General features: G+C 36.1%; 1 protein-coding gene across 27 annotated transcripts in view; it reads right to left on the reverse strand.

Annotated features, from left to right (window-relative positions):
- Positions 1-5,085: 5,085 nt before the first annotated feature.
- Positions 5,086-27,943, reverse strand: part of TERB1 (telomere repeat binding bouquet formation protein 1) — a 33,245-nt gene continuing 10,387 nt past the window's right edge. For 6 of the 27 annotated variants that reach the window (XM_086351000.1, XM_086351006.1, XM_086351002.1 and 3 more), the window contains 14 exons: positions 26,230-26,361; positions 25,079-25,139; positions 24,869-24,984; positions 24,645-24,767; positions 20,036-20,188; positions 18,543-18,674; positions 17,040-17,165; positions 15,782-15,939; positions 14,636-14,985; positions 13,310-13,374; positions 12,918-13,013; positions 9,436-9,585; positions 9,068-9,133; positions 5,086-5,450 (listed from right to left, as the gene is read on the reverse strand). In XM_086351000.1, coding sequence (XP_086207126.1) covers positions 5,263-5,450; positions 9,068-9,133; positions 9,436-9,585; positions 12,918-13,013; positions 13,310-13,374; positions 14,636-14,985; positions 15,782-15,939; positions 17,040-17,165; positions 18,543-18,674; positions 20,036-20,188; positions 24,645-24,767; positions 24,869-24,984; positions 25,079-25,139; positions 26,230-26,361 — 1,916 coding nt within the window. In that variant the 3' untranslated portion in view covers positions 5,086-5,262. Of the gene's footprint in view, positions 5,451-5,763; positions 5,802-9,067; positions 9,134-9,435; positions 9,586-12,917; positions 13,014-13,309; positions 13,375-14,635; positions 14,986-15,781; positions 15,940-17,039; positions 17,166-18,542; positions 18,675-20,035; positions 20,189-24,644; positions 24,768-24,868; positions 24,985-25,078; positions 25,140-26,229; positions 26,362-27,943 lie in introns of all 27 variants that reach the window. The other 21 variants (XM_086351011.1, XM_086351018.1, XM_086351013.1 and 18 more) reach the window with 7 other exon arrangements.

Raw genomic sequence — 27,943 nt, forward strand, 5'->3', positions numbered from 1 at the left:
CGCCGAGCTCCGCCGGGCTTGCGAAGTCCGCGGGCTCCTGCAGGGTCGTGAGGCCACCGCAGTGGTAGGAGGTGGGCGGTGGTCAGGCAGCCGCCTGGGCAGCCCTGCTTCGGGAGGTGGCGGTGCTAGCGGGAGCCGCCCGGGCGGAGTTCGCGCTGGCGGCCTCTGCCGGCCGAAGAGCGCAACAGCACCCCTGTTCCAGGTCTTCCGTCCAGTGGCCGCTCCGGCTGCGCTGTCCGGGGGCCGAGGCACCGGACGGAGGCGCTGAAGCGAAAAGCTTAGGCTTTGGAATGAGAACAATACAGGATAGCGCCGTTTATCGAGTGCTTATCGTGTGCCAAGTTATCTCACTAAATCTCGTCTAACTCTCTAAGGGTGAGGAACCTGAAGCTCAGAAATCTTGAGAACCCTGACCAAGGACTCAATGCTTTCCAGCTATCTTGTGATAGCATCCTGGTACTTGAGTCTTACTCATCAGTTTTAACCTATTATATATACCATGGACTTTGCCTAATCCTAATCGAGCCACGAGTTGAAAGATCGGCCTTAAACGAGACTCCCCAAATACAAATATCATGCTTTTCACCTCGTCCTTCCTTGACCCTATTAAGACCACAAGGCAGTGATTTTTACGGCAGTGAATAATACACTTTTTACGTTAATTACAGGGCTTTTTTTTTTTTTTTCCTGGGAGCCAGCGTTTGACACCAAAAATAGTAGGCTTTAATTTCCTTTCTTCAGGAAAAGAAAGAAAAAGGGATAGATGTGAAAGGAGAAGGGGCAGGGGAGGAAAGGGGAAGGAAGAGGGTAATGGGAAGAAAATGAAAGAAAAAATACATTTCACCTGTCCAGTTTCACTTTAGGTGTGACTGCTACCTGAGGGCTCTGTGGAAGCAGAGGCATTTTACAAGGCATTTCTAAATATCACACGGAAGTAGGATATAGCAGAAAAGCAAGGAGTATGTGGGTTTCAGATGAGTAGGACTTTGATCCTGGCTCTGCCAAAAATTAAAGGATCCAACAAATCGGCATATCCTCTGCCAGCCTTAATGTAAGGTTCAAACAAGAGTGAAAACTTACTGAGAATTGTACCTCTGGAAGTCTAGGAAAAGCAGAGAAAGTGTTGTAAATCATAAGGCAAGTAGTATCAGAATTTTCACTGGACAAAAGACGGAGTTGAAAACTACAGGCCAGTGAAATTCATCAGCCCTAGGTGAAATTCTCTAATGTGACCAGTTGGAAAAGGAAAAGATAGCACCAGATTTAGTTCTTTTTTTTTTTTGCAGGAATACCAAGTAGGAGGATGCTGCAGACACAGCAAATTCAGATTTCAACAGGACATTTGCCAATGCATATCGTAGACAAGAAAGTGAAATGTAGGCTGGATGATGGTATCCAGGCTTGTTAAAGACCAGGCCCAGAGGGGGCTGATGAGCAAGCCCCCCTGCCCGGCCCAGAGGAGGCTTCTAGGAGCCTGCTCCAATCTCCTGCCTTGGCCCAGGCAATTCAGGGTATACCATGCGCAACTTGGATGAGAATGCAGCCACACACTCATAGAAGTTGTGGATGACCTGAAGCAGGAAGGGAGGCCTAACACACTGGATGACAAACTGAGTACAGAATAAATCTAAAACTCAACAGGGGGGCTTCCCTGGTGGCTCAGATGGTAAATAATCTGCCTGCAATGCAGAAGACCCAGGTTTGATCCCTGGATTGCGAAGATTCCCTGGAGAAGGAAATAGCTACCTATTCCAATATTCTTGCCTGGAGAATTCCATGGACAGAGGAACCTGGCAGGCTATAATCCATGGGATTACAAAGAGTTGGACACAACTGATTAACACATACAAACACTGAAGTCTTGTAGTGGAGTTAAAATAAGAACAAGGTAAAAATTTAAAAATGTCTTAACTATATCAATTATAATTGGAGAGTTGGTCATGTAGAATGCCAAGAAGCATCTTAGGTAAGGTCCATTAATCCTTTGGGGCTTCCCAGATGGCACTAGTAGTAAAGAATCCACCTGTCAATGCAGGAGAGGCAAGAGACACAGGTTCAATCCCTGGGTCGGGAAGATCCCTGGGTCAGAAAGATCTGGAGATAGAAATGGCAACCCACTCCAGTATCCTTGCCGGGAAAATCCTATGGACAGAGGAGCCTGGCGGGCTATAGTCTATGGGGCTGCAAAGAGTTGAACGTGACTGAGCACACAAGACTCACTGAATTGAGTCCACATTCACTTGCTCTTGTAAATCCTTTGGGCTAGCAAAAAAACTGGTCCCTATACTCTGCCAGTCAGTCCACATTTTGGGGGGGACAGTCTATAAACAAAAAGGTGCCCAGTGGTCAGTGACTAAGTTCATAAGGGGACATGACACTATTCGGCTGAAGCAGGAAGTAGCTAAGATTCAGCAGCATGGAAGATAAAGGATGTAGAGGGGAAATTGATGAACATTTATCATTAACTCTCTAAAGGGCTGGTATGTGGAAAAGAGATTCAACTTTGTGGTTCTGCAGGAGGTACTCCACAAAGGCGTATTTCATTTTGGCATAAGCAAGAATTGACCATCAATTATCACCCTGTGAAACAGTGAATTCCAGGTTTCTGAGCATATAGGCAAAACAAAAGACAGCCACCAATGTCCAGATTGTTGTATAGCAGTTAGTTCATGCCTCTGGCAAGGAGCTATAACTGAGGTAATCTCCAACTCCAAGAGTCTGACTTTTTGTTCCCTGTGGAACTGGTCGGGTTTGGGTTCCTGAAACCAAACAGTCCTCTAATTATGTGATCATTCTTTGGCTTTCCTTTTGATGTGTATTTACTATCATATTCCATTTGAGGGAAAAAAAGCAGTTCATGTTAACCAAGTTACCCAAAGGTTAGGATAAAATTTAAAGGTTTCAGAAGGCAATGGAAGTTATTTTAAATAAAGTGTCAGTGACTGATACAAAATATTGTCCAAGTTACAGTGTGTCATACTCTTGGGGATGCTTCTTTAAGTACTATTTGATCTTCTGGTACATAGATAATTTCCAATTAAAAAAAAACTATTGCCAGCAAGGTTGAGGCAACAAAATGTTTTCCCCATTGACCTAAAACAACGTTCACACATCTTGAGAATTACACATCAAAATAGCCCAGCAGACCATTTAAATCATCTCCATAGAGCTTAGGAAATACGGACAGATAATGGACTAAATTCACTCACACTTTAAATGATGCAAAGAATTTTCCTAATTGTAAATTATTCTTAGGCCTAAAGGAAATTTTGGATTTTAAACAGACTTTTCTGCTTATTGACCCTCTGGAATTTTCATTGTGGAACAGAAATTAATAAAAATTCTGCTTTGTCTAAGTAGACATACTCATGATCTGAAAGGGTCAAAGAACACATGCTTATAGGAAAATACCCTTCAGTATTTGTAAGAATGACACCAAGCAGCGAGCCAATATGTACAGAAGTGCAACTGAGCTTTCAGGCCTTGATACTTGATCACTTTGCCACAGTAACAGTATTTTAAGTATAATGAGGAATGTATTGGTGTAATGGAATATTAAAAAAGTAAGAAAAATAGAACTTTGAGATTTAATAGTTTGGTTTCCAACTAGAAGAAAACTAACTTAAAAGCAAACAATCAAAAATTGTTTCAAACTTTGAAAATGCAGAAGCAAATAAACATGCACCAAAAAGTGAACCTGACAATAGAATTTGGAGTATTTGGGCAATTGCACAATTGCCTTTAGGAGAAACATTAGTGTGTGGGAACATGATTTGAACAACTTGGGAAACTATCTAAGTTCCAGGGAGGGACTTTCACTGGGTAAAAATTCAGAAAACGAAGATCATGGCATCTGGTCCCATCACTTCATGGGAAATAGATGGGGAAACAGTGGAAACAGTGTCAGACTTTATTTTGCGGGGCTCCAAAATCACTACAGATGGTGACTGCAGCCATGAAATTAAAAGACGCTTACTCCTTGGAAGGAAAGTTATGACCAACCTAGATAGCATATTCAAAAGCAGAGACATTACTTTGCCAACAAACGTTCGTCTAGTCAAGGCTATGGTTTTTCCTGTAGTCATGTATGGATGTGAGAGTTGGACTGTGAAGAAGGCTGAGTGCCGAAGAATTGATGCTTTTGAACTGTGGTGTTGGAGAAGACTCTTGAAAGTCCCTTGGACTGCAAGGAGATCCAACCAGTCCATTCTGAAGGAGATCAGCCCTGGGATTTCTTTGGAGGGAATGATGCTGAAGCTGAAACTCCAGTACTTTGGCCACCTCATGTGAAGAGTTGACTCATTGGAAAAGACTCTGATGCTGGGAGGGATTGGGGGCAGGAGAAGGGGACGACAGAGGATGAGATGGCTGGATGGCATCACTGACTTGATGGACGTGAGTCTGAGTGAACTCCAGGAGTTGGTGATGGACAGGGAGACCTGGTGTGCTGCGATTCATGGAGTCGCGAAGAGTCGGACACGACTGAACGACTGAACTGAACTGACTGAAAAATACTAAATCCAGTGTCTCATATAGTATATAATTTCAAATAATGTTTAAAGGCCAATAATTTTTTTTCTCTGACCTAGGTTGAGCTTAAGGGAAAAAAACATAATCCTAAACATGTTTTACCTCATATGGAATTTTGTCCTACTAATCTACACATTGAAAATGTATTTGTTTTAGGGACTTCTCTGATGGTCCAGTGGTTAAGAATCTGCCTTCCAATGCATGGAACATGGGTTCAATCTCTGGTCAGGGAACTAAGATCCCACATGCTATGGGGCAACTAAGGCTGCCTGCTACAACTAGAGAGCTCTCACACCAGAACTAGAGAGAACCCCACACATCACAACTATTGCAGCCAAAAATACAATAAAATAAAATTTTTAAAAGAAAATGTACTTGTTTTATAATTTAAAAAAAATTTATTTATTTGGCTGCACTGGGTCTTAGTTGCAGGGGATCTTTAGTTGCAACTTATGGGATCTAATTCCCTGACCAGGAACTGAACCCAGGATCCCTGCATTGAGAGCAAGGAGTCTTAAAGAGCAAGGAGTCTTAGACACTGGACCACCAGGGAAGTCCTGTAAGTTATTTTAATAGTCTGATGAGCTACAGCATCACAAAAAATAATTAAAACAGTATCCCCATTGCCACATTTCCTGTCTCATGAGAGTGTCTAAAAATATTTTAAATTTTGTATTTTTAACACACTGTTTTTCAAGGTGTCAAACTAAAAACTGACAAGTCTTCTTCCAATCAAGGAGCCACATGCTTGGGGCATTTGGTCAGCCTGTGGTATTTGTGAGCAAGGTCCACAGCCTTCCGTCCTTGTTGAAAGGGGAAAGACCACAAAATTAAATTCCAGTGATTTCCCATTTTCTTAACTCCATTGAAAAGGTAATTTATTTCTTCTTTGGTAAAGTTTTTACGAATTCTTCTTTTCTCTGTAATTAATGAGAATTGTAGAATATATTAGTACTTGCTAAAAAAAGAGATCTTGAGAATCAAATAAAAACTAAGGATATGGATTACACAGTGAGAAAACTTCATGCCTGGGCTACTCATCATATGGAAATCCACTTCAAATGAAAACAAACAAACAAACAAACTCTGAGCACCTACTATCAACCTAGATGCTATCACTGTGATCCTGCAATAATTGTAACTTAATCTTACGATAATCAAGAAACACAAAATTTTATAAACATTTGGTTGTTAACTCTTTCAACATTTCTGTGAAGACAGTGAACCACTTACCTGTCTTACAGCTACAGTCTTCCCAAAGGGCTCCATAACTTCATAGAAAAGAATATCAACACTTGTTACTTTAATTATCATGCTTGATTAATATTTTTAAAGGATTAAGGGTCTCTTTTGAAATTTGACTTAAAGAACATGTTCTTTACCTATATGAGGGCTCAGCTTGATTAAAACTAACAAAAAAAAAAAAAAAAAAGCAAACCAACCAGGCTGCACAAGGAGGAAGTTTTATCTGGTTTTTAGGGGTAATTTCTACAACAGAAAGAATACACAGTTGGTATCCGTAAACAAATATTTTCTAGTCATGATTACCAGGAAATACTCTTCCTTTAAGGCTTTTAATTCATTGTTAATGCTGATGAGGAGGAGTTTTTGTATTTCCAAATAAGGCTGCTATTCACTCTAGTAGGACCTGGAATAACTGCTGGGACAACCTTAGAAAATCTTGCCTTTGCAGGTCAGGACTGTTAGTCCATCTCTCCTAAGATAGAAGCCACAGTTCAGATCTCTTAAATCAGAAGAGAAAAATCTTAGCAGCAGAAGGCCAAGAAATCAATGAAACAATGTCTAATTATTATCAAATGGTATTGCTTAGAATGTCAGATTCATGAAGACTGGGATTTTTGTCTGTTTCACTCACCATTATGTCCCCTGTGCCTAAAATTGTGTCAGACACACGGGAGGTGATTAATAAATATTTGTTGAAAGAAAAAAAAAGTTACTACTGGTAAAAAGTGTTTTAAAACTTATCACTGGGACTTCCCTGGTGGTACAGTGGATAGGAATCCACCTGCCAGTGCAGGGGACACGGGTTCGATCTGTGGTCCGGGTAGATTCCACATGCCTCAGAGTAACTAAGCCAGTGTGCCACAACTGCTGAGCTTGTGTGCTGCAACCACTGACGCCTGTGTGCCTAGACTCTGTGTTCCACAAGAGAAGCCACCTCAATGAGAAGCCCATGCATTGCGATGGAGAGTAGCCCCTGCTCTCCGCACAACTAGAGAGTGCCTGCACGCAGCAACGAAGACAAAGAGCAACCAAAAATAAAATCATATATATTTAATATATTTTAAATATAAAATTAATATATATATATATAAATTTTTTAAAAACTCATCAATGAAATTACTTCTTACTTTTGGGTCTACTGGAAAACTGTAGTTCTCCAAGAAATAGATGATTTCAATTTGACTTGCTAAATGATCTCAAAACTCATTATAATCAGAACCAGATGGGTTATTATATCATTCAGGATATTGGGTCTTGGGGTGTTCATGTAGAGCCCATCCCCACTTTTCTACTGCAGTTGCCATTTCAATGACTTCTAACTTAAATTAACATCTGTGCTCAACTCCTCAAAGGTTTCTGCAGCAGAGTAGTGGGCAGCCTACAAGGGGAAACAGCTCTCTACATCACAAGGCTCCCTTCTGTGGCTTCTTTAGTGCTCTTTTTTATACTGATTGGGCATTAGAAGAAAACAGGGGGAAGAAAATAGCAGGGTAAAGTAGGCAAGAAGCCTCAGTTTTAGACTTATTTTTCAATCCATCCTAAAAAAGCCTTGTCCCCAAGACTCTTTTAAATACTTAGATGCTGCAATGGTCCCTTCTCAAAAGAACAGTCTCAAATTTGAGTGTAACCTATAACCAAATGAAAGGTAATGAATGTCTCTAGTATGAAAGGGATATTTATTAAGAGGGGGAAAACAGTACATCAAATATTCCTGGCCTACTTGTAAAAGAGATATGCATGCATACTAAGTCGCTTCAGACATGTCCCACTTTTTGTGATCCCATGGACTATAGTCTTCCAGGTTCCTTTGTCCATGGGATTCTCCAAGCAAGATTACTGGAGTGGGTTGCCATGCCCTCCTCCAGGGGATCTTCCTGACCCACGTCTCCTGCCTTCGCAGGCAGGTTCTTTACCACTAGTGCCACCTGGGAAGCCCCATAAGAGATATAAGACCAATCTAATCCTCCAGATGCCTAAATTTGAAAAAAAGCAGGCCAACTTATTATTTGATTTTAACTAAGCAGTTCTAACCTACAAAAAAGATGTAGGTGTTTATGAGTTGAAAATGATTCTAACAGTATTTAGGATCCCTTTGTATAATCAATATATAGGAATAATTATGTATATTTCATGAGGTTCTGCAAATGACTTTACTATGAAAAATGATTATCAAATATTTTCAGTTGTTTTATATTTGCTTTTAAGACATGCTGCTGAAGAAATTCTATTGTTAATTCGATGCCAATTCCTTGTCAAAGACAAGATTTCCAACTGCAACATTTCTATGGAAAAATATGTATTTTCTAACAGTTTCTACAGAAAATATTACTTCAAAAAGTGGGCTACCCTATACTGGTATTGCACTTAATTTTAATTTATATGCAGAAATTTTAATCTTGAAAAAGACCCAGTTATAAAAAGTAAATTTGAAATTTCTTTCAAGGTTTTGGCAGTGAAAATGGCCAAACAAAAGTGAGTGGCAAAATGTTTCCTGGATGGATCAAGTCCAGACCTCTTCACAATAAATAACAGAATGACTCTATAGTTACTAATGGCTATTAATTTCTAGGTTACTTTGACAAGTAATGTACTCAATTGCTTACTCTTATTCTGCAGGTACTAATTCCATATGAACAGAAGAAAATGGTAATGTTCTTTAAGTCTCATGATAAATTTGAAATGGTGATAAACCTGAACTGTTAACCCTGTAGTTTAAAAAAAAACTATAAATTAACTCATAGTTTGAGAAGTATATTAATTTTTAAGCAGGGATCTAAGCTTTATACTATTTGTCTTTTCAATTTTGATTATCTGAAGTGCTAAAATAGAAATGTGATACAGAGGAATGAACTGGGGGTTCTGAAGAAAGACAAACTTGCATTTGAATCTAAGTCCTGCCATTTGCTCACTGGCAAATTTTGGCTATTCAGGGATTTTCCTATTGCTATGCAACCTAAAAGAAAAGAAAGTAAAGTGGAAATAAAGTAATACCTTATCTTACAATTTTATTTTATGAAATAAAGGAAATAATGTCTATAAAACACCTAATACATAATGGGTTCTTAATAAATGTTAAGTTTTTCCTGCTCCTTCCCCAGCTAGAAAGCAAGAGATGAGCGAGTGGCATGAGGAAGGGAGGAGCGAAACCTCTTTTCTCAGGAAATATGACTCTTATCAGAGCCAAGGGTTATTATTTAGAAGCCATTAATGATGTGACTGAGAACAGTCATTGAGCTGTTCTATTTCAGGAATATATGAAATTTATATTTATTTAAAAATTAAGTATATTCACTTATTCTTCCAGGGGTAGTAGATTCACTACTGAGTTGACGTCTTCTACGTGGGGTCAGCAGAATTTCTGAAAAATACGAAAACATTTAGCCTACTTAAAGTATTAATCTGAGTAGTATCACAATTCCATTAGTATGATATTTCCTTTTTCCCCCTTCTAATGGGACTCCTTAGGTGGATTAGGAAGAATTTTTAAACCACCAGAGACTAAATCTACTCCCTGGGAACATTTTAAATTATGGTTGCTCAGAGACAGATTTTCTTTTCAACACTTTCTGTACCCTTTAGCTTTTAATATACTTAATGTTCTAGATCATAGTTCAGAAGGTACAGTCATAATTACAGTTTTTAAACTGCTGAATTAATTACTTTTGTTACAGATATGTGATTTCCTTAGTTCACTTTTATATCTGTCTTCAGCTTCCACAATGACTTTGTGACGATCACATTGGTATGGGCAACAGTGCAAGAGCTTGCTAAAATTTCGACTATTCAGGGATTTTCCTACTGCTATGCAACCTAAAAGAAAACAAATTAAAATGATGCATAGATGTTATAAAATATTTAATAACAAATTTATGAAAGCAAATATCTTTATGATAGTAACAAGTGAAATCAGGAAGTTAATTATAAATACATCAAGAAACTCAAAGCCACATCATATGAAAAAGTAAAGACAACAAATACAAGTGTTGCCACAGAGGTGTAAACACTTATGGTGATATAGGAAAGGAGAGTCTAGCTTGGTCTAATTCTGAGCAGGAGTCACTGTCAGGGAAGATATCCAAAAGAAGTGACCCTTAGGCTCAGTCATCTTTTTTTTTTTTTTTTTTTAATATTATGGAACACTTCAAATACATGAGAATGAATGGAAAAGAATAATGAACCACCATGTTTCCATCATCTAGCTTCAACTATTCTTAACTCATGACCAATCATATTTTATCTTTCTCTACCTACTCAGCTCTGCCTTCCTGTACACACTGGATTATGAAGCCTGGAAGTTGCATTTGAGTGTTATTTCATATGCATTCTCAACAGATAAGAACTCTTTAAAAAGTACTTATTTTGTCTTATTTTTTTAAACAGCAAAACCACTATCACACCTAAGAAAATTATGCTTAATGTAATCTAATATCCAGTCAATGCTCAATTTCCCCATCATTTTAAAACTTTCTTTTTATGGTCGGTTTATTTGAATCATGATTCAAACAAGGTTGACCATTACATTCAGCTGATACGTCTCTTGAGTTTCTTTTAATCTATCAATTCTCCTCTCTTCCTCTTTGTCATTTGCCTGTTGGAGACACCAGGTCATTTGTAATGTGCAGGTTCCCAAAGTTAGGGTTTTGCTGATTACATCCTAGTTGTATCCTTTAAAATGTTCCTGTGTGCCCAAGAAACTGTTAAGTAGATCTAGATGACTGATCAGATTCAGATTAACTTGTTTTTAGTAGAATTCCTCTCAGGTAGTACTGTGGACTTCTAACTGCATCATATTAACAGACACATAAAGTCTGACTATCTTTTTTTAAATTTTAACATTGATCAGTAGCTTCAGGTAATGTTAGCCACATCCATACATTATAAGGTACTCTATTTGCCTGTCACCTAAAGGAAAAGTTAGCCAGATAAAAAGTTGGCAGGGATGAAGACATTTTAAATACAAAGAACATTTTCAAAAGCACAGAAGAGTGAGAAAGTGTAGTGTGTTCAGACAATCATAGGTGTCATGTGTGGCTAGAGTATAGGTATGAGAAGTGTGGGAGAAAAGTTGAGGCTGGTAAGGGTTGCCAGGGGCCAATCAATAAGAGTCTTGAGAACCATCCTAAGGATTTTTAGCTATCTTCAAGTCAATGGGAGAACTGAGGGATATTTATCAAGCAGGGATATGATGTAATTTGTCTAACAGAAAGTTCAGCTGAAAAGTAAGAGAATCAGTTGAGGGATAAGTCAAATAGTCCAGAAAACAAATGTGGGGATTCTGAAATACAACATTTGCTGGGAGAAGGCAGAGATTTCTGAGGTAAAATTGATGAATAATGAGCTATTAGGGTAAAAGACGGAGAAGGCAATGGCACCCCACTCCAGTACTCTTGCCTGGAAAATCCCATGGACGGAGGAGCCTGGTAGGCTGCAGTCCATGGAGTCGCTAAGAGCCGGACACGACTGAGCGACTTCACTTTGACTTTTCACTTTCATGCATTGGAGAAGGCAATGGCACCCCCCTCCAGTACTCTTGCCTGGAAAATCCCATGGACGGAGGAGCCTGGTGGGCTGCCGTCTATAGGGTCACACAGAGTTGGACATGACTGAAGCAACGCAGCAGCAGCAGGGTAAAAGAGATGTTTAGAACAATGCTCAATTGTGATAGATCGAATGGCAGAGTCTGGAATAAGCATGGCACATTTTGGGTAGAACAGATGTACAGTAAAATTTTACAAGTGGAACAAGAACAAAATTCCACACAATTTTGAAAGCCAGGCAGAGAGTTTGATTTGGTGAGTTACAGAGGAGCACTGAGGGTTCTTTACCCTGGTAACATGATAAAAAGCACACGAGGAAGAGAAGTTAATAGCACTATGCATGACTTGGGGGTTGGTGAGACTTGAGACTGAAAGACTGCTGCAGAGTTGCTGGAGTAATTGAGGCATGAAGGAAAAGAGGCCTGTGTGGGAAAGAAAGAAAGAACCAAATCTGATAGACTAGAAATAGGGGGTGTAAGGAGAAAAGATAGTTATAGATGACTCAATGTTTGAAATTTGGGGGGCCAGAAGAATAGTGGCAATATTAACAAAAATGAAGACGCTGGAGGAAGGGCAGTTTAAGAGGGAGAAAGTTGTTGTGTTTTGAATATATTAAACTTGAAATAACAAGATATTAAAGTGAGTATGTCCTGGATACAGGTGGAAATGGCAGAATGTGGCTATAACCCAAGGTACAAGTGAAGTGTGGAGATACAGATTTGAAATCATTGGTAAAATGAGAGATGATACCAAAAAGTATATGTTGCAGCAGAGTTGAGTAAGTGCTGTAGATTATTTAGTGGGGGAAATACCTGCAGAAATCTGGCAGGAGGAGAAAGATCAAGGAATAACAGATGGCTCAGTAGTAAAGAATCTGCCTGCCAATGCAGGAGACAGAGACACAGGCTCGATCCCTGGTCAGGAAGATCCCCTGGAGGAAGAAATGGCACCCCACTCCAGTATTCTTGTGTAGGAAATTCCATGGACTGAGGAGCCTGGCAGGCTATAATCCTGCAAAGAGTTGGACACGACTGGTGGAAAACAGAAGAACAGTAGTATTTTGAGCCTAATGTGGAATAGCCTCAATTTTCTCCAAAGGGCAGAGTGTGACAATAATAGTAAACAAAGAGCAAATGCTTGGATATGAAGAAGAAAGGATGGAGTAGGCACTGAGGACCCCGAAGGAAAAGAAATAATGGGACATGGAACACTAGAAAAACTTATAAATTTACTATAAATATAATAGACAGTTAATGTCTATGATTTTCAGAACATAATCCAGAATATATACCTATTTATTGACTCTGAAAATACAAAAAATGTTTACCTTACTCAGTAAAGCTAAACTTATAGATGGTGACAAAAAGAGAATTATAAGGTAATTTTTAAAAACTATTAGCTGTGTTGACGCATATGAACAAACATTGGGAACACAGGCTACTGTAGATAAAAGGTATTAATTTGCATTTTTTATGACACCCATGATTGTTATTTCTCCAAAGGGAATGAAGTTTAAATCACACTGGTAGAACTATTACAAATTCTAGTTAACTTATGTCATATAAACTTTAATTATGAAACAATTACAATTAAAAAAATACTTACCTGAGCATCTATACCTCAACATTTTGGAACAACTATCTGTTTCTAGAAAACTGATGACTTCTTTATTTATTATATCTGAACATAATGTAAATGGATCTGGAGAAAAAAATGCAAAATGCAAGGTATTTTTGATTAGTAAAAAGTATGTGACATTTACAAGATTTATTAATTCTGAAAATTTTTATAAACTGTAGCCCAGGACTACACATCCGTCATCCTAGTGGATAAACAGAAAGGTTCTGGATATTAACAAAAGGTGACTGAAGCACTTAGTTTAGAAAGAGAGGTAGAGGCATGGCTTATATGTCAGAGAGAAGATATACCAATGTACATTTTTAGCTATATCACTTGAATATGTTCAACAATCAAAGAAGAAACATTTTTAGTCATACCTGTTACTGGTAAGTGTTGCTTTGTGTTTTGGGCAACAGGAGTTGGGTGTTTAAAAATATGGTCTCTAAAAGAAAACAGACACAAGATTACTGTAAGTAAACACTGGTGTGTGAACAAATGTTTCTATATAAGCAGAGTTTGGCAGAAAGAAGGAGCTGGCACCAGGATCTACCAAAACTCACCAAATTCTGCCAAAGTATGGAATGCAGCAGTTACATACAACCTTGTTTCTAAAAGTGGAGTTAATTATTATATATAAATAGATAATAAGGACCTACAGTATAGAATGGGAAACTAGATTCAATATCTTGGAGTAATGTATAATGGAAAAGAATCTGAAAAAGAATAGTAAGTGAATCACTGTTGTACAGCTCAAACATTGTAACTGTAACATCAACTCTACTTCAATTAAAAAAAAAAAAAAGTGGAGTTAAACAAGACTCCAAAGGGCAATAATACCTATGTCAGCAGAAACATGGGGGAAAAAAAAGGAAAATAGGCAAGAAGAAAAGCAAAAAAGAGGAAATAACAAATTCAGTGGGCCAGAGGGCAAGAAGGCTGGCGCAAGAGCATATTTCACTAATTCCCAATTCTACATCCCTAAGAAATCAAGTTAAAATTACATGAAGAATGGTTTGGAAAAGGAAAAAGGGAATGTGATGATATAATCCATCTTTCTAACACTTGGTTTACCCTACAACCTCCCAAAACATAGCAGCATCCTCTTCAGTCTCCCTCATAGTCCAGTAACTATCAGAAGAGCAGAACACAAGATAGGTTCTTGGAAGAGAGCCTATGATTCCAGGTCCAGCCCCATAGGCTACCCGTGAGGGAGAAAGAACATGTACAGGAGAGGAGGTACAGGGAACAAATGAAAAGGTGAGCCTAAACCAGATCTTATTCACACCTTAACCCCATTTATCAAATTAAACTTACAAACTGGCTTTTGCCAAATTGCTGATTGAGTATCAATATGTGCATCGTTATTTCAGCTATAGACATTCAGTTTAAGTTTTCTGAGTATCCCTTCTAAAATTCAAATCTGACTGTGCCATTTGATTTAAAATTGTCAATGGCTCCTTATACCTTGTAAGTTAAAACAGAAAATCTTGCGCATGACATGCCAGACCCTAGATGAATTGGCCAAGACTGTCCCATCCAAACCCCTTTCCCAAAACTTCCTACATTAGGTTCCTCCCCAAAACCATGTTTTATCATTTCTGTATCCCAGTGCTTAAGAGTATAGCACATTGTACTATAGGCACACACACACACACACATGCTGAATAAGTAAATAAAAGTTAGAAACAATTATTAAATTATACCTTGACTGAGAAACAAAGTTCTTTTTTTCAGAAGTTGTTTCTTCACATAGGTTTTGTTTGCAGCTTGAATTGGCTGTACATAAAGTCTTATTTTGCCCACTCTCCCTATAACAAGCATTAACTGGATTTGCACTCCGTAATACCATCTTCACTTGATCATCATTTGTACATGCTTTAGACATGACTTTATGGGACTTAGAACCATGTAGCTTTCTAGCCTGGCTTTTATCTTTATCCTCTGCTTTGGGAACACCACCGCTGCTATCTGCATGGAGGTGTTTCAGTGTATCTTGAATATTTATGTTCACAGATGAAACATTATTCTTATAATTCTCTCCTTTTATATTTTCCTATAATGTAAAAATAAATAAATAATTTCAAAATAATCATTTGTTTTATAATCCAAATTACACTCCCTTTAAATAATATATAAAAAGTTTATGATTGTCAATAGAATATACATTATAAAAGATGAAGTTTACATTAGGGAGAAAGGGGACATTGGATAGTCAGATGGGAACATATATCTCACAGTTTACACAAAAATAAAGTCAAAATAAGTCATGTATGAATAGATTCAAGCAGTTCAAACACCTGTTGTTCAAGGGTCAACTATTCTCCATTCTTTCTCTTTCTCAAACCCTTACTATATAAATGATAGATCTCATGACTCTATCCTCCATGTCTCTTATTTTTTCAGTCATTATTTCCACTTTTTAAAATATTTATTTTAAGCTGCTCTACAGTTGTGGCACCTAGGCTTCTCTGTAGTTGTAGAGACCAAGGTTCTGGAGTGCCTGGGCTCTGCCGTCTGCAGCAAGAAGGCTCTCTAGTCGTGAAGGCCAGGCTTAATGCCCGCGTGGAATGTGGGATCTTAATTCCCTGACCAGGAATTGAACCTGCATGCACTGTATTGGAAGGCGGACTCTTAACCACTGGACCACCAGGGAAGTCCTTCATTTTCACTTTTTAAAAATATTTTTTTTCTGTGTTCAAGGATGATTCCTCAAGTATTACTATTGAATTTTAAATTTAAAACCATAAAAATAAAAATTAAATTTGTAAGAAAAATATTTTACCCTCCAACTTCTATTATTAAAAAAATTTTGAAAAAAGTTCTGTATTATTTGAAACAAAAAAGCCAACCTCATTTCCTTCTGTTTCAAGTTCTTCTATTCTGTGTAAAATTTCCTTTGCTTTCTTCCAATAATCTTCAAGATTCTTCTCTTTCATATTTATGTCCTTTAAATGCTCTTCATTTTTATCAAAAGAATATTCTCCTAGGCTTAGAGATAACTTCTCAGCTTTGAAATATGGAAAAAAAATAGTGAGTTTATCCATTACTAGAAATGCTATTTGAACACTTGAAATAAGGACAAACTCATACCCCACAACCCCTTCTCTAAATTTTGCACATCCAAACCATCTTAACTGCCTAATTGGTAATGAAACTAAGTGGAAAGAAAGTGCTTGGCAGAAGTTGAGGACCCGAAGAGTCATAAAATAGACTTTACTTTTCAGAATTATAGGGAAAAAATAGCATGAAAACATGTTATACCAGGCATATAAACATGCTCAAGTTTATGCATACTGGTTTTAAAGTATTTTTTTAACACAGTTTCCACAACTGTGGATTATAGGTTCCTTCCTATAATTTTAAATTTTTTTACGTATTGTGGCTGCAATTTTCCTTTCAAAAGACCAAACTCCTTTTCAGGGCTATTTCCGCTATGCTCCAGCCATCAATTCTTGGATGCTCCAGGTTGTCTCCTCTCACAGGACCTTTGTGCCTCACTGTTGCTTATGCTTGAGACACTGGACCAAGACAAACTCCCTTCTTTTCACCTAATTAACTCTACATTCAGATCTCAGGTGAAAAATCACTTCCTCCCAAAGCCTGTTCTGCTCCAAGTCTAGGTCACTGTCTTTTATTACAGGTTAAGATCTGTGCTCCATCCAATCTTAACGTTTGCATTAATTTATAATAATATATTCATCTACTTCCTATTTCTCCAGTTAAACTGTTCTATGAGCACATAGACTGCTGTACCTTATCACTGTCTCCCTAAAGCCTAGCACAGTGCCTGGCAAATAAGAGGCACTCAAATATTTTTTAAATAAATAAATGAAAGTACTTTATATTATGATTTAATCCTAAGTCACCTGTAGCCCTCAGATTTAAGTCCTACAACTAAATCTGTCCACAGTGCATTAAATAAGTGAATTATCTATACTGTTGCTCCCTTCCACAGAAGTTTTTTTATATGCTGTAATACTCTAGCTGTCATGTCAAAATTATATAATCTACTTTTCAAATGTAAGAGGAGGCTGGGAGCTAAAAAGCAGATGTAAATTCTCTTTCAAAAACTTTGGTAGGTATTTTTTTAAGTAATAGTAAACTTACTAATTTTTTTGCAGTTGTGAAGCACAAAAGTGGCAGCTTTGTTTAGTTCCTCACTCTGAGATTCAGTTAAGGCTTGTATCATGAGTGGAAGGCCATTGTTTTTAAAAAAGTCATACTGATTTTCCTCTGGAAAACACATCAAAAATTAAAGTAGAAAATAGTTATTTCATCTTTCTTTTGGGTGTGCCATGGGGCTTACGAGATCTTGGTTCCCCAAGCAGAGATCAAACTGATAGTGAAAGTGCCAAGCCCTAACCACTGGACCATCATGGAATTCTGAGAGTTATTTTATCTTAAACTATATGCATGAGGTCATAATTCTTTCTTGTGATAATTATCAACATAGTTCAAATTTTAAAATACAGAAAAACAAAGTTTCAAAAGTATTTTCAATTTAGAAAATAATCTACTTACATAAGATACCTACGTCTCATAAGTGATAATCTGTGAAATACAGCCACAGAGTAGTGTCATATCTCATAAGAGTAAATGAACTGTCCTCACTTGGTTTAAAAAAAGGTTTAGTTGCCAATTATACCGCAATTAAAAAATAAAAATTAATAATTTTAAAGGTATGCTGCTAAGTCGCTTCAGTCATGTCTGACTCTGTGTGACCCCATAGACGGCAGCCCACCAGGCTCCCCAGTCCCTGGGATTCTCCTGGCAAGAACACTGGAGTGGGTTGCCATTTCCTTCTCCAATGCATGAAAGTGAAAAGTCAAAGTGAAGTCGCTCAGTCGTGTCTAACTCTTCACGACCCCATGGACTGCAGCCCACCAGGCTCTTCCATTCATGGGATTTTTCAGCCAAGAGTACTGGAATGGGGTGCCATTGCTTTCTCCGTTTAAAGGCATAGTAAACCCTAAATTATATACAGGTGAAGAGAAAGTATAGAGAAATAAATGAATGGAGAGAATGGAAAATGAGGGAAGAGAGAGCAGAAGAAGCAAGAAAGCACAAAGAAAGGGAAATGGAAACGTGGGAGGAGGAGAGAGAGAAAAGTGAAGAAGGTTGGAAAGGAGGCAAGTGAAATGGCAGGAAACTAGAGGGAAAAAATGAAAGGGGAAGAGAAAAAATAGGAGAGAATGATAAATAGAGAAAGAAAGATAGAACTTTCTGAAGATTTTCAACAAGGGAGAACAGGATCATATCTGTGCAGCAATGTGAGGAATAGAATGAAAAAACGGAGACAGAAGGAAGAGGACACAAGGAGGACTCTCTTGCAAAAACCCTGATGAAAGATGTTGAGGGGCTAAGGGCTTAAGTTGGGAAAGTAGCACTGGAATTGAGTAGAAAATGATAAGGAAGGATAAACAGATGTATTCATAGAACCACAGGTCTTAGTGACTGACTGAATACCATGGATGAAGAAGGATGAGGAGCAATGAATGACTGGCTGGGGGACTAGGAGAAAGGCAACAGTACTTTTAAGTTGGGGAGGAAATAACAGTGTATTTCCACTCTACTGTTTTAATTAACATGCTAAATAAATCCAGTACTTACCACAATCCTCTGTACAATGACCAAGAGTAAGTATGACACTAAATTTTTCTCCTGAATCCAGATTGTCAAGAAGCAGCAATGCCAGAAGTTTTGAAACAATGTGGTACTTGGATAATACAACACCAAAAGTAGCTTAAAAAGGGGAAAAAAAAGAACAAGTACAAACTTACAGCTTATCCCTACCTATACATATTTTCCAGATATTACATATACTATTTTTCAGATCTTATCCTGGGAGAATGATATTATATATCTACATAGTATCTAAAATTCACATCTCATATAACATGTAATATATATGTATGACTATAAACAAATGCATTATAATAAGATGGAGGCTTATAAAGCCCTCATTAATTCCTCTTCCCATACTAAAGACATTATACTAAAGCAAATTTTTTGAAGGATGCTTTCTCCTAAGTTGTCCTGTATAGTGCTGTGAATATGAAGTAATAATACTACCTTCCCTAAAAGCTGCTTACTCTCATCTTACATACCTTGTCTTATCTAGACTGACAGTATAGACCTTCCTATGTAATCAATTCCTGCCTGTCATTGAAATACACTACTAGCTGGTCGTGGTTCTATTGATGTTAATGATGCAGTGAAGCATACTTGAATCTATACTGAGATGTGAAAAATTCAAGAAGTTACACTTCTCATGGGTTGTTGTTGGTTTTTTTTTTGCAGTTTTTAAAAACAGAGTTCAGAATCCAATAGTCCTGATAGCAACAAAAAGGTTGTGAATTCCTCAGAGGACTATGTCGTAATGATTTTTTTATCTCTAGAGCTTACATAGAGCCTAGCACATAACTGAATTTTTAAAAAATGATCTACCATTTTTTTAAGTTATTTATGAATTTCAAGAACTGCTTATTACAAAATTTGTGGACTATCATTCTTCAGTATTTGTACATGTGAGAAGCAGCTATGAGTTCTAGTCTAGTTCAGCCACTCAGTTATGGTAGGATGAGTCCAACTCATACTTACCAGATAGAGGCATACCTTAATTCTTTACATCATTTTTTAAAATCTATAGCCATAAGTTCTAGTCTGGTTCAGCCACTCACTAGTTGTGGTAGGATAAGTTCCTCTCATACTTACTGGATAGAGGCTTACCTTAATTCTTTATCTCATTTTTTAAAATCTATAAATCGGACTTTCCATTCCCTATGTCTCCAAAATGTCCCTTGATTTCTAATCTTTTTCATTTAATGCTGCTTTGTAAGTGAAACAAAGATTTAAGACTGACAGACTCTTCTCTTGATTCTATCATCAAATCTGAAATCAGAAGACCTAGATTTGAATCCTTAAGGACGTCATAACCTCCATGAGAAAATAAGGAGTCGGACTAGATAATTTCTAAGTTTCTCTCCCCCTTATGAGAAACTAGAAGTCCAATCCATGTTTGTGTTCAATACCATTTCAACACTCACCATGCCAAATTCAAACAAAATGCAACTGTGGAAAAATTACTAAGCATTTTCACTCACGATTATCAGCGATGCATGCATCCACTGTCTTTGTCACCACCACTGCAAGTTTAGCACTGAAAGGAGTCTTGTGTGAATCAGATTCCAGTTGCACAAGAACTTGAGACAATACATCCAGTCCACCCACAGATATAAAGTATTTCTGAACATAAGCTTAAGGAAAAAAGTAGCAGAACTATTAATACTTCAAATAAGACAAGTATATGGTTTCATTAAATTAACTTGTACTAAATATAACATTAACTTGACTTTTAAAAATACTTACTAAAAATCCCAAAATTAAAGAATGAAAAATCTAATCCTTACCTATGCATGTACATAATCACAAGACTGATTCTATTTACTTATACAAGAAACTCATTTCAACATAGTACAACCATATGTATAGTATAGTACTTCTTTCTTGTATGTTAGACATCTCATTTCATTGATCAAGAACTGGTAAATTTTGCAAGAATGATATTAAACTCAAGTCCTACAAGAGCTATAGATTCATTTATTTAGCTTGGTATTACAACCAGCAAGCTGCCTATTTTCTGAATTCCAAAATAACTCATTCCTCAGATTGGCTAAATCAACAAAAAACAAAGTAATTTAACTGTTTCAAAAAAACCCCACATATTTCATCCATCTTATTTAAGTAAGCCTAATTCTTTTACTTCTTAGAGCATAAAAGTATAACATATTACTGAGAGTCATAACAACTATTCCAAGCAAAGATTCAATGACAGATACATTTTTTAAAAGCCTTCAGTCTTTTGTTCCCCTGTTGAAAATGATTCTGATGGGTAAGTACCCCATGGGTCTATGCATTCAATAGTCTCTATAGCCCCTATCCAAGCAGGGGACATATAATCAATGGATATATGGGCTAATGATTATAATTCTGTGATAAACCTTCTTTCCGGTCTACCCTAGAACCACAAATTGAGCCAGGATGATTTAAACACAAAAAGTACTTTTTATATTAAAATTGTTTAATAAAACACAAAGCTCTTAATCTAAAAAAAATCATGTTCAAAAATTTCTATATCTGGGAACAGACTGTTAGGAAATGTTATTTAAGGCTATGTAAACATTTTCAGTTTCTCCAATTTCCCTGTGGCTTAGATAGTAAAGAATCTGCCTGCAGTGTGGGAGACCCCAGTTCTATCCCTGAGTCAGCAAGATCCCCTGGAAAAGGAAATGGCAACCCACTCCAGTATTCTTGCCTGGAAAATTCCATGGACAGAGAAGCCTGGTACACTATAATCCTGCAAAGAGTCAGACACGACTGGTGGCAAAAAGTCGGACATGATTGACCAACTTTCATTCATTCATTCATTCAGACATTTTCAGTATTACAGGGACTCCAAAATAGGTTTTACTAAAAAGTATTTTCAATTATATTCTATGTAATGAAAAATCAGACTTATAAGCAGAACATCCTAGTCTACACTTGTACAGAGTATTTAAAATTGTAGTTCAGTCACTAAGTCGTGTCCAACTCTTTGCGACCCCAGAGACTGCAGCATGCCATGCTTCCCTGTCCTTCACTATCTCCCAGAGTTTGCTCCAACTCATGTCTATTGAGTTGATGATGCCTCTAATCTATTTCATACCAATCCACTGAGAGTAATATGTTCCTCTATGTATCATTCATTTAAATTGGTATTTAAAGAAAGAGGAAATGTCAAAGCATCATGGAAATAGGTTTCAATTTTTGAAATTATATAGAGATATGTTCCTTTGCATGTGAGCATGTGAAAGACAACTATTTGCTTTAAATATCTGAATATAGATATACCACCAGCAATGTGTGAGAAAGTTCTAGTTGTTCCACAACCTCAATATTTAATGTCACTAGCCTTTTTACTTTTAGTCATGCTAGTGAGTGTATAGTGATATCTCCTTGGGATTTTCCTGGGCACAAGTTCTTTATCAGATGTACATTTTGCAAATATTTTCTCCCAGTCGATGGCTTGCCTTTTCACCTTAACAGGAACTTTTGAAAAATAAAATATTTCGATTTCAGTGAACTCCAAATGATAATTTTTTCTTTGGTGGCTCATGTTTTTGTGTCCTAAGAAATGTGTATCTACTCCCAAATTATAAAGATTTGTTCCTGTTTTTGTCTAGAAGTTTTATAGTTTACTTCTTATATTGAGGTATATAGATCATTTAAAGTTAATTTTTGTAGATTGTGTTAATTTTGTATACCAACTTCCCTGGTGGCTCAGATGGTAAAGCATCTGCCTGCAATGCGGGAAGGTTCAATCCCCAAATTGGGAAGATTCCCTGGAGAAGGGAATGGCAACCCACTCCAGCATCCTTGCCTGGAGAATTCTATGGACAGAGGAGCCTGGCGAGCTACAGTCAATTGAGTTGCAAAGAATCAAACACGATTGAGCAACTAACACTTCACTTCACTTCATACTGTATAAGGTAAGGGTTGATATTCATATTTCACAGATAGGTAAATACTTTTACCAGCATCATTTATTTAAAATACTACATTTTCCAACACAGAGTTACCATGGCATCTTTGTAGAAAATCACCCATATATGTGTGTGTGTGTGTGTGTGTGTGTGTGTGTGTGTGTGTGTGTCTATTTTTAGGCTCTCTATTTTGTTCCATTGATCTATACCTACACTTACACCAGTACTACACTGTTGATTACTGTACAGTACAATTTTGTCCTTCTTCAAATAAATTTTACTATCCTAGCCCCTTTGCATTTCCATGTAAATTTTAGAATCAACTTGTCAATTTCTACAGAAAAGCCTGCTGAGATTTTGATAGGGAATGCTATGAATCTAGAGATGAATTTGAGAAGTGACATTATGACATAATTGAATCTTATAATCCATGAGTATGATATCTCTCCCATTAAGTTTTAATTTTTTTTTAATCTCAGCAATGTTTTATAGTTTTCAGCATATATATATTCCACATATTTCACTAAATATATCCCTAAGTATTTTGAGTTTTTTATATTATCATAAATGATAGTCACTTTAAGTTCCTAATTGTTTCCATATGACCTTGTATCCTGCAACTTTGCTAAAATCACTTATTAGTTTTGTAGCTTTTTGTAGATTCTTATACAATCAGGTCACCTATGAATAAGTACTATATTTTCTTCTTTCTTTTCAATCTCTATGCCTTTTATTTCATTTTTTTGCCTTATTGCACTGACTTGGATGTCCAATTAAATAAAGACAGTGGCCATCCTTGTCTTCTTTCCAATCTTAGGGGAAAAGCATTAAGTCCTTCACCATTTAAGTGTATTAGCTGTAATATTTTGTAGAGGCCCTTTATCACATCGAGAAAGTTCCCTTCTGTTCCTAGCTCACCTAGGAACAGACAATCTTTTGTCATGAATGTCATGAATGAGAAAGTTCCCTTCTGTTCCTAGCTCACCTAGGAACATGACAATCTTTTGTCATGAATGTATGTTAAATTACGTGAAAAGCTTTTCCTACATTTTTGAAGATCATATTTTCTTTTCTAGTCTATGAATATTGTGAATTTCCTAATGTTAAACCAACCTTGCATTCCTAAAATGAATGTCACCTAATCAGAATACATTATCCTTTCTATATTTTGCTGGATTGATTTGTCAATATTTTGTTACGGGTGTTTACATCTATATATATATAGGATATTGGCCTATAGTTTTCTTGTAATGCTTTTTTCAAGCTTTAGTATGGAAATAACGCTGGCCTTAAAAGTTTGTTGGGAAGTATTTTTTCTACTTCTACTTCTTGAAATAATTTATGTAGAACTCTTTTTCCTTAAATGTTTGGTAGAATTTACCAGTGAAGCCTTTATGACCTAGAATTTCCTGTGTTAAGGTTTTAAACTACAAATTCAATTTCTGTGTTAGATATTGAATACTCAGGTTATATATTTCTTCTTGAGTGAGCTTTTGTAGCTTGTCTTTCAAAGAATTTGTCCAGTTCACTTCAGTTATCTAATTTAGTGGCATAAAGCTATATTCCTCATAATTTGGGCCTTCTCTCTATTTTGTGATTAGTCTGGGTAAAGGATCCATTTTACTGATCTTTTCAAAGATCTAGTTTTTGGTTTAATTTATTTCTCTATTCTGTTCTTTTTATATTTCATTGATTGCTAATGTTCTCTTTATTATTCCCTTTGTTATGCTTACATTGACTTTAACTTGTTTTATTATTTAGTTTCTTAGGTGGAAACTAATATAATTGATTTGGGACCTTTTTTCTTTCCTATGCAAGCCTTTCCGTCAAAAATATTGTGTTTTCATCATCATTAAATTAAAAACATTTCTAATTTCCTTTGTAATTTTTTTTGACTCATAGGTTTGTGTTTTTGTTTTGATGTGGGTTTTTAGTATTTTGTTGCTTAATTTCTAGATATTAGGAACTTTTCTAGATGTTTTATTTTTATTAATTTCTAATTTTTTCAGAGAACACTCTATGTGGGTTTTTATAGTTTTGCTATGTTTTTCTATGTATAAGATTTTAACTTATACAATAGTAAAATGCATCCAAAATGACCCAATTTACTTGGAATTCATTAATTAATTCAATAGGTTATGCTTTGAAATATAGTTCTTCAAATAAAGCCTGGAGAATAATGAATACTTACTGTTATTTGCAAGAGTGAGTCCAATAAATGAGCAAATAGGGCGAATTATCTCAGCTTTCATGCAATTTATCAGCCAGTCATTAGCATGCGTAAAAAGTGAGCAGCAAAGCATTTGATTTTCATCTGAAAGGGATAAAGGCAATCATATTTTAGTATACTTGGAAAATATCAGCTTTTTATTTGTTTTTAGTCTTTTTTTGTATTTAAATATTTGAGATAATTACCATTTTGAGGATTGTTGACACAGACACAAAGAGTACTACACACTGAAGACCACAACTGATAACTCTGAAAAGCACTTTCATCTGACAAATTCAACTCATATTTTGAAAGAACAGTCCTATTAGGTTAAAGAGTAAAGAAAGTAATTAATACATATGTGTTAAGGTATTAAGCTATGAATAATTAGTAAGAAGAAACATATATTTACTTACTTGAACAACTGTGATAGAACTGAAATACAACCTGTTTCTCTCACAAGTGTCTGTCCAGTCCCTTAAAAAAATTGCCATGTATTACATGAAAGATTTCTGTTTAGAAAATAATTTTGCACAAATGGAAAACAACATTTAAGCAGTACTTTTAATAAATAACTTTCAGCCATTTTAAAGTATTATAAAGTACAATACAGAGTTAAAGTAGGTAAAAAATATATAATCAAGATTATTATGGAAAATGTATTACTTATGCTTAGAGAATGACAGTATTCAAATTTCCTCTAAAAATCACAAAACATTTATTTTGCATAGTTCTGTATTATAGTACCAAAATATGCTCCAAAATAGAAAAAAATAATTTAAAATATTAAAAACTGAAAAAATAAAATCTAGAAGCATTTAAATGCATATAAAATTTCTAACAATTTGAAGATCTAAATAAAGCAACAAAAAAATAGCCTTTAGCCTGAGCAAGAGGTATACAGGAACACTCTATATAATATCTTTGCAACTTTTTGTGAAGCTAAGATTATTCCAAAATAAAACTAAAACAACAAAAGCAAAGTAAAACTTTAGCCAAGAGCTACATGAAATTTAAGGTCATTGCTGACTGATATAATGACCTTAAATCTGATGATAACTGAATGGCCAATTCAATGGAAAATCAACCCAATAAATTCATTAAATGGGGCTTCCCTGGTGGCTCAGCAGTAAAGAATCTGCCTGCCAGTGCAGGAGACATGGGTTCGATCCCTGGGTCAGGAAGATCTCCTGGAGAAGGAAATGGCAACCCACTCCAGTATCCTTGCCTGAGAAATCCCCTGGACAGAGGAGCCTGGTAGGCTATAGTCCATGGGGGTCACAAAAGAGTTGGACATGACTTAGTGTCGAAACAACAATTCATTAAATGCTTCTCTTTTGCTTTTAATCCCATTCCTTTTCAATGCTAGTTAAATAATACAAATCACTTTACTATTTTTTAAATTAATAAATATTAAATAATTAAAATCATGCTATATTGTCTTTAGAACCAGTAGTTCTAAAAAGTTAGTAAGGTTTTAAAAGGCACTGACTAGAATAAAAAGATTAATACTGTCCCAATTTATTATTTTAAAAAATATTTCTATAACATAAGAGAATGTACTTACTGTTATTTGAAACCAGAACCAAAATAACATAGACAGACATTCTTTTCAAATTTGTGTTTGAATCACTGTTAGATAAGAACCAAGTTAAGTCTTCAAACAATTCTGAAGTACACAAAGTCTGCTGACAGTAAACTGAAACATGAAAATATAATTTTAATTTCTATGTATTAGCACAAACAAGTTTTAAAATATGCTGAACAAAATATAAAATTGCCATTATGGATGGTTCTCAACCAAGTCTCATTTCACTGACATTCATCAGTCATATAACAAATTCTGACAAATTTAAGTGCTTACTCAATTAGCAGACCAAAGAAGCAGTATTTTAATCAGAAGGACTTGACCTAGCTCTAAAGCATGTATTGCAATCTCATAGAATTTTCAGTAACTACATTTCAAAATTAAGCCTAACAAAATATAAGATAAAACATGACCCAAAAATTTGAGGAGAAGTAACAAAATGTAGCCAAAAAAATTTAAGAAAATTCAGAAACCTGCTTTAGAAAAGGGGGTAAATGATAGTTGTGCTATTTTTAAAGACTCTTCTAGATATAAAAATATCTTTCCAAAAAGCAAAAATGATACCTACCTGATAAGGAGGGGTTCGTTGGTGATAATCATGCAATAAGCAGAATTGTAAAACATAATTTGAACACATATATCCAGTGTCTAAAACAGTTTTTAGACACTCTCAAAGGCAAAGGCAATGTCTTATTTATCCCCAGTGCCTAGAGCTTAACTTATTCTCAAAACAAGTGATGAAGTTAATAGATGAAAATATAAGAATATAAAGTTATTTGACAAATTGATGGTTTAGATTTAACTTCATTTCAGGTACACTACAAAAAAAATATTTTTGTCAGCCACACCCAAAACATGGAGAAGGAAATGGCAACCCATTCCAGTGTTCTTGCCTAAAGAATCCCATGGACAGAGGAGTTGGCAGGAAACAGTCCGTGGGGTCGCAAAGAGTCGGACACAACTGAGCGGCCAAGCACCCAAAACATCTTTATCCACATACAAGATGGTTGTGGGTTACCTTAATATTCTGATTCAAGTACCCAAATATACAGACAGTGAACAGAATAGAAAAACTAGAGATAGACTCACTAAGTGATAGTGGCTGCATCTCAAATCAATGTGAAAAAGATCTACTTTACAATAAGAAGAGTTGGGATAGCTGGATTGCCACATAAAACTGGAACCATTCATCATCTCATACCCCAGGAAAATACAAAAAGAATAAAATATGCAAAAGTAAAAAATAAAGTCACACAAGTACCAAAAGAAAACGTGGGTGGATTCCTCTATAATCTGGGAATATGGGAAAACTTCCTCCGATTCAAAATTCAGAAACAAGAAAGGAAAAGAATGATGAATTTATTTTTATAAAAATAAAAAAACTTTTGTATGGCCAAAAAAAAAGGGGGGGATAAGCATAGTAAAAGACAAAAGTAAAAAAATGTTTCCAACTATTGGCAAGAAAAAAATTATGAAAGATTTCGAAATGGATGATAACAAGTACTGAATGTCCTATCTAGCCTTCTTTCTAGATTATTTGTGCCTTTTACTGTCTTTGGGCTATTTCATAACTCTAGAAAACTGATAGTGACCCAAGTTATTCTTGTCCACAGAAATGCAAAACATTTTGACCAGTAGAATGCAACTGATCTTTGACCTGCAGACACTGACTAGTTATGTACCTGTTCATAAT

This window comes from Bos grunniens, chromosome 18 (genome assembly GCF_055505025.1).
Source record: "Bos grunniens cultivar Pamir isolate PY7600 chromosome 18, Bosgru_T2T1.0, whole genome shotgun sequence".
NCBI lineage: Eukaryota > Metazoa > Chordata > Mammalia > Artiodactyla > Bovidae > Bos > Bos grunniens.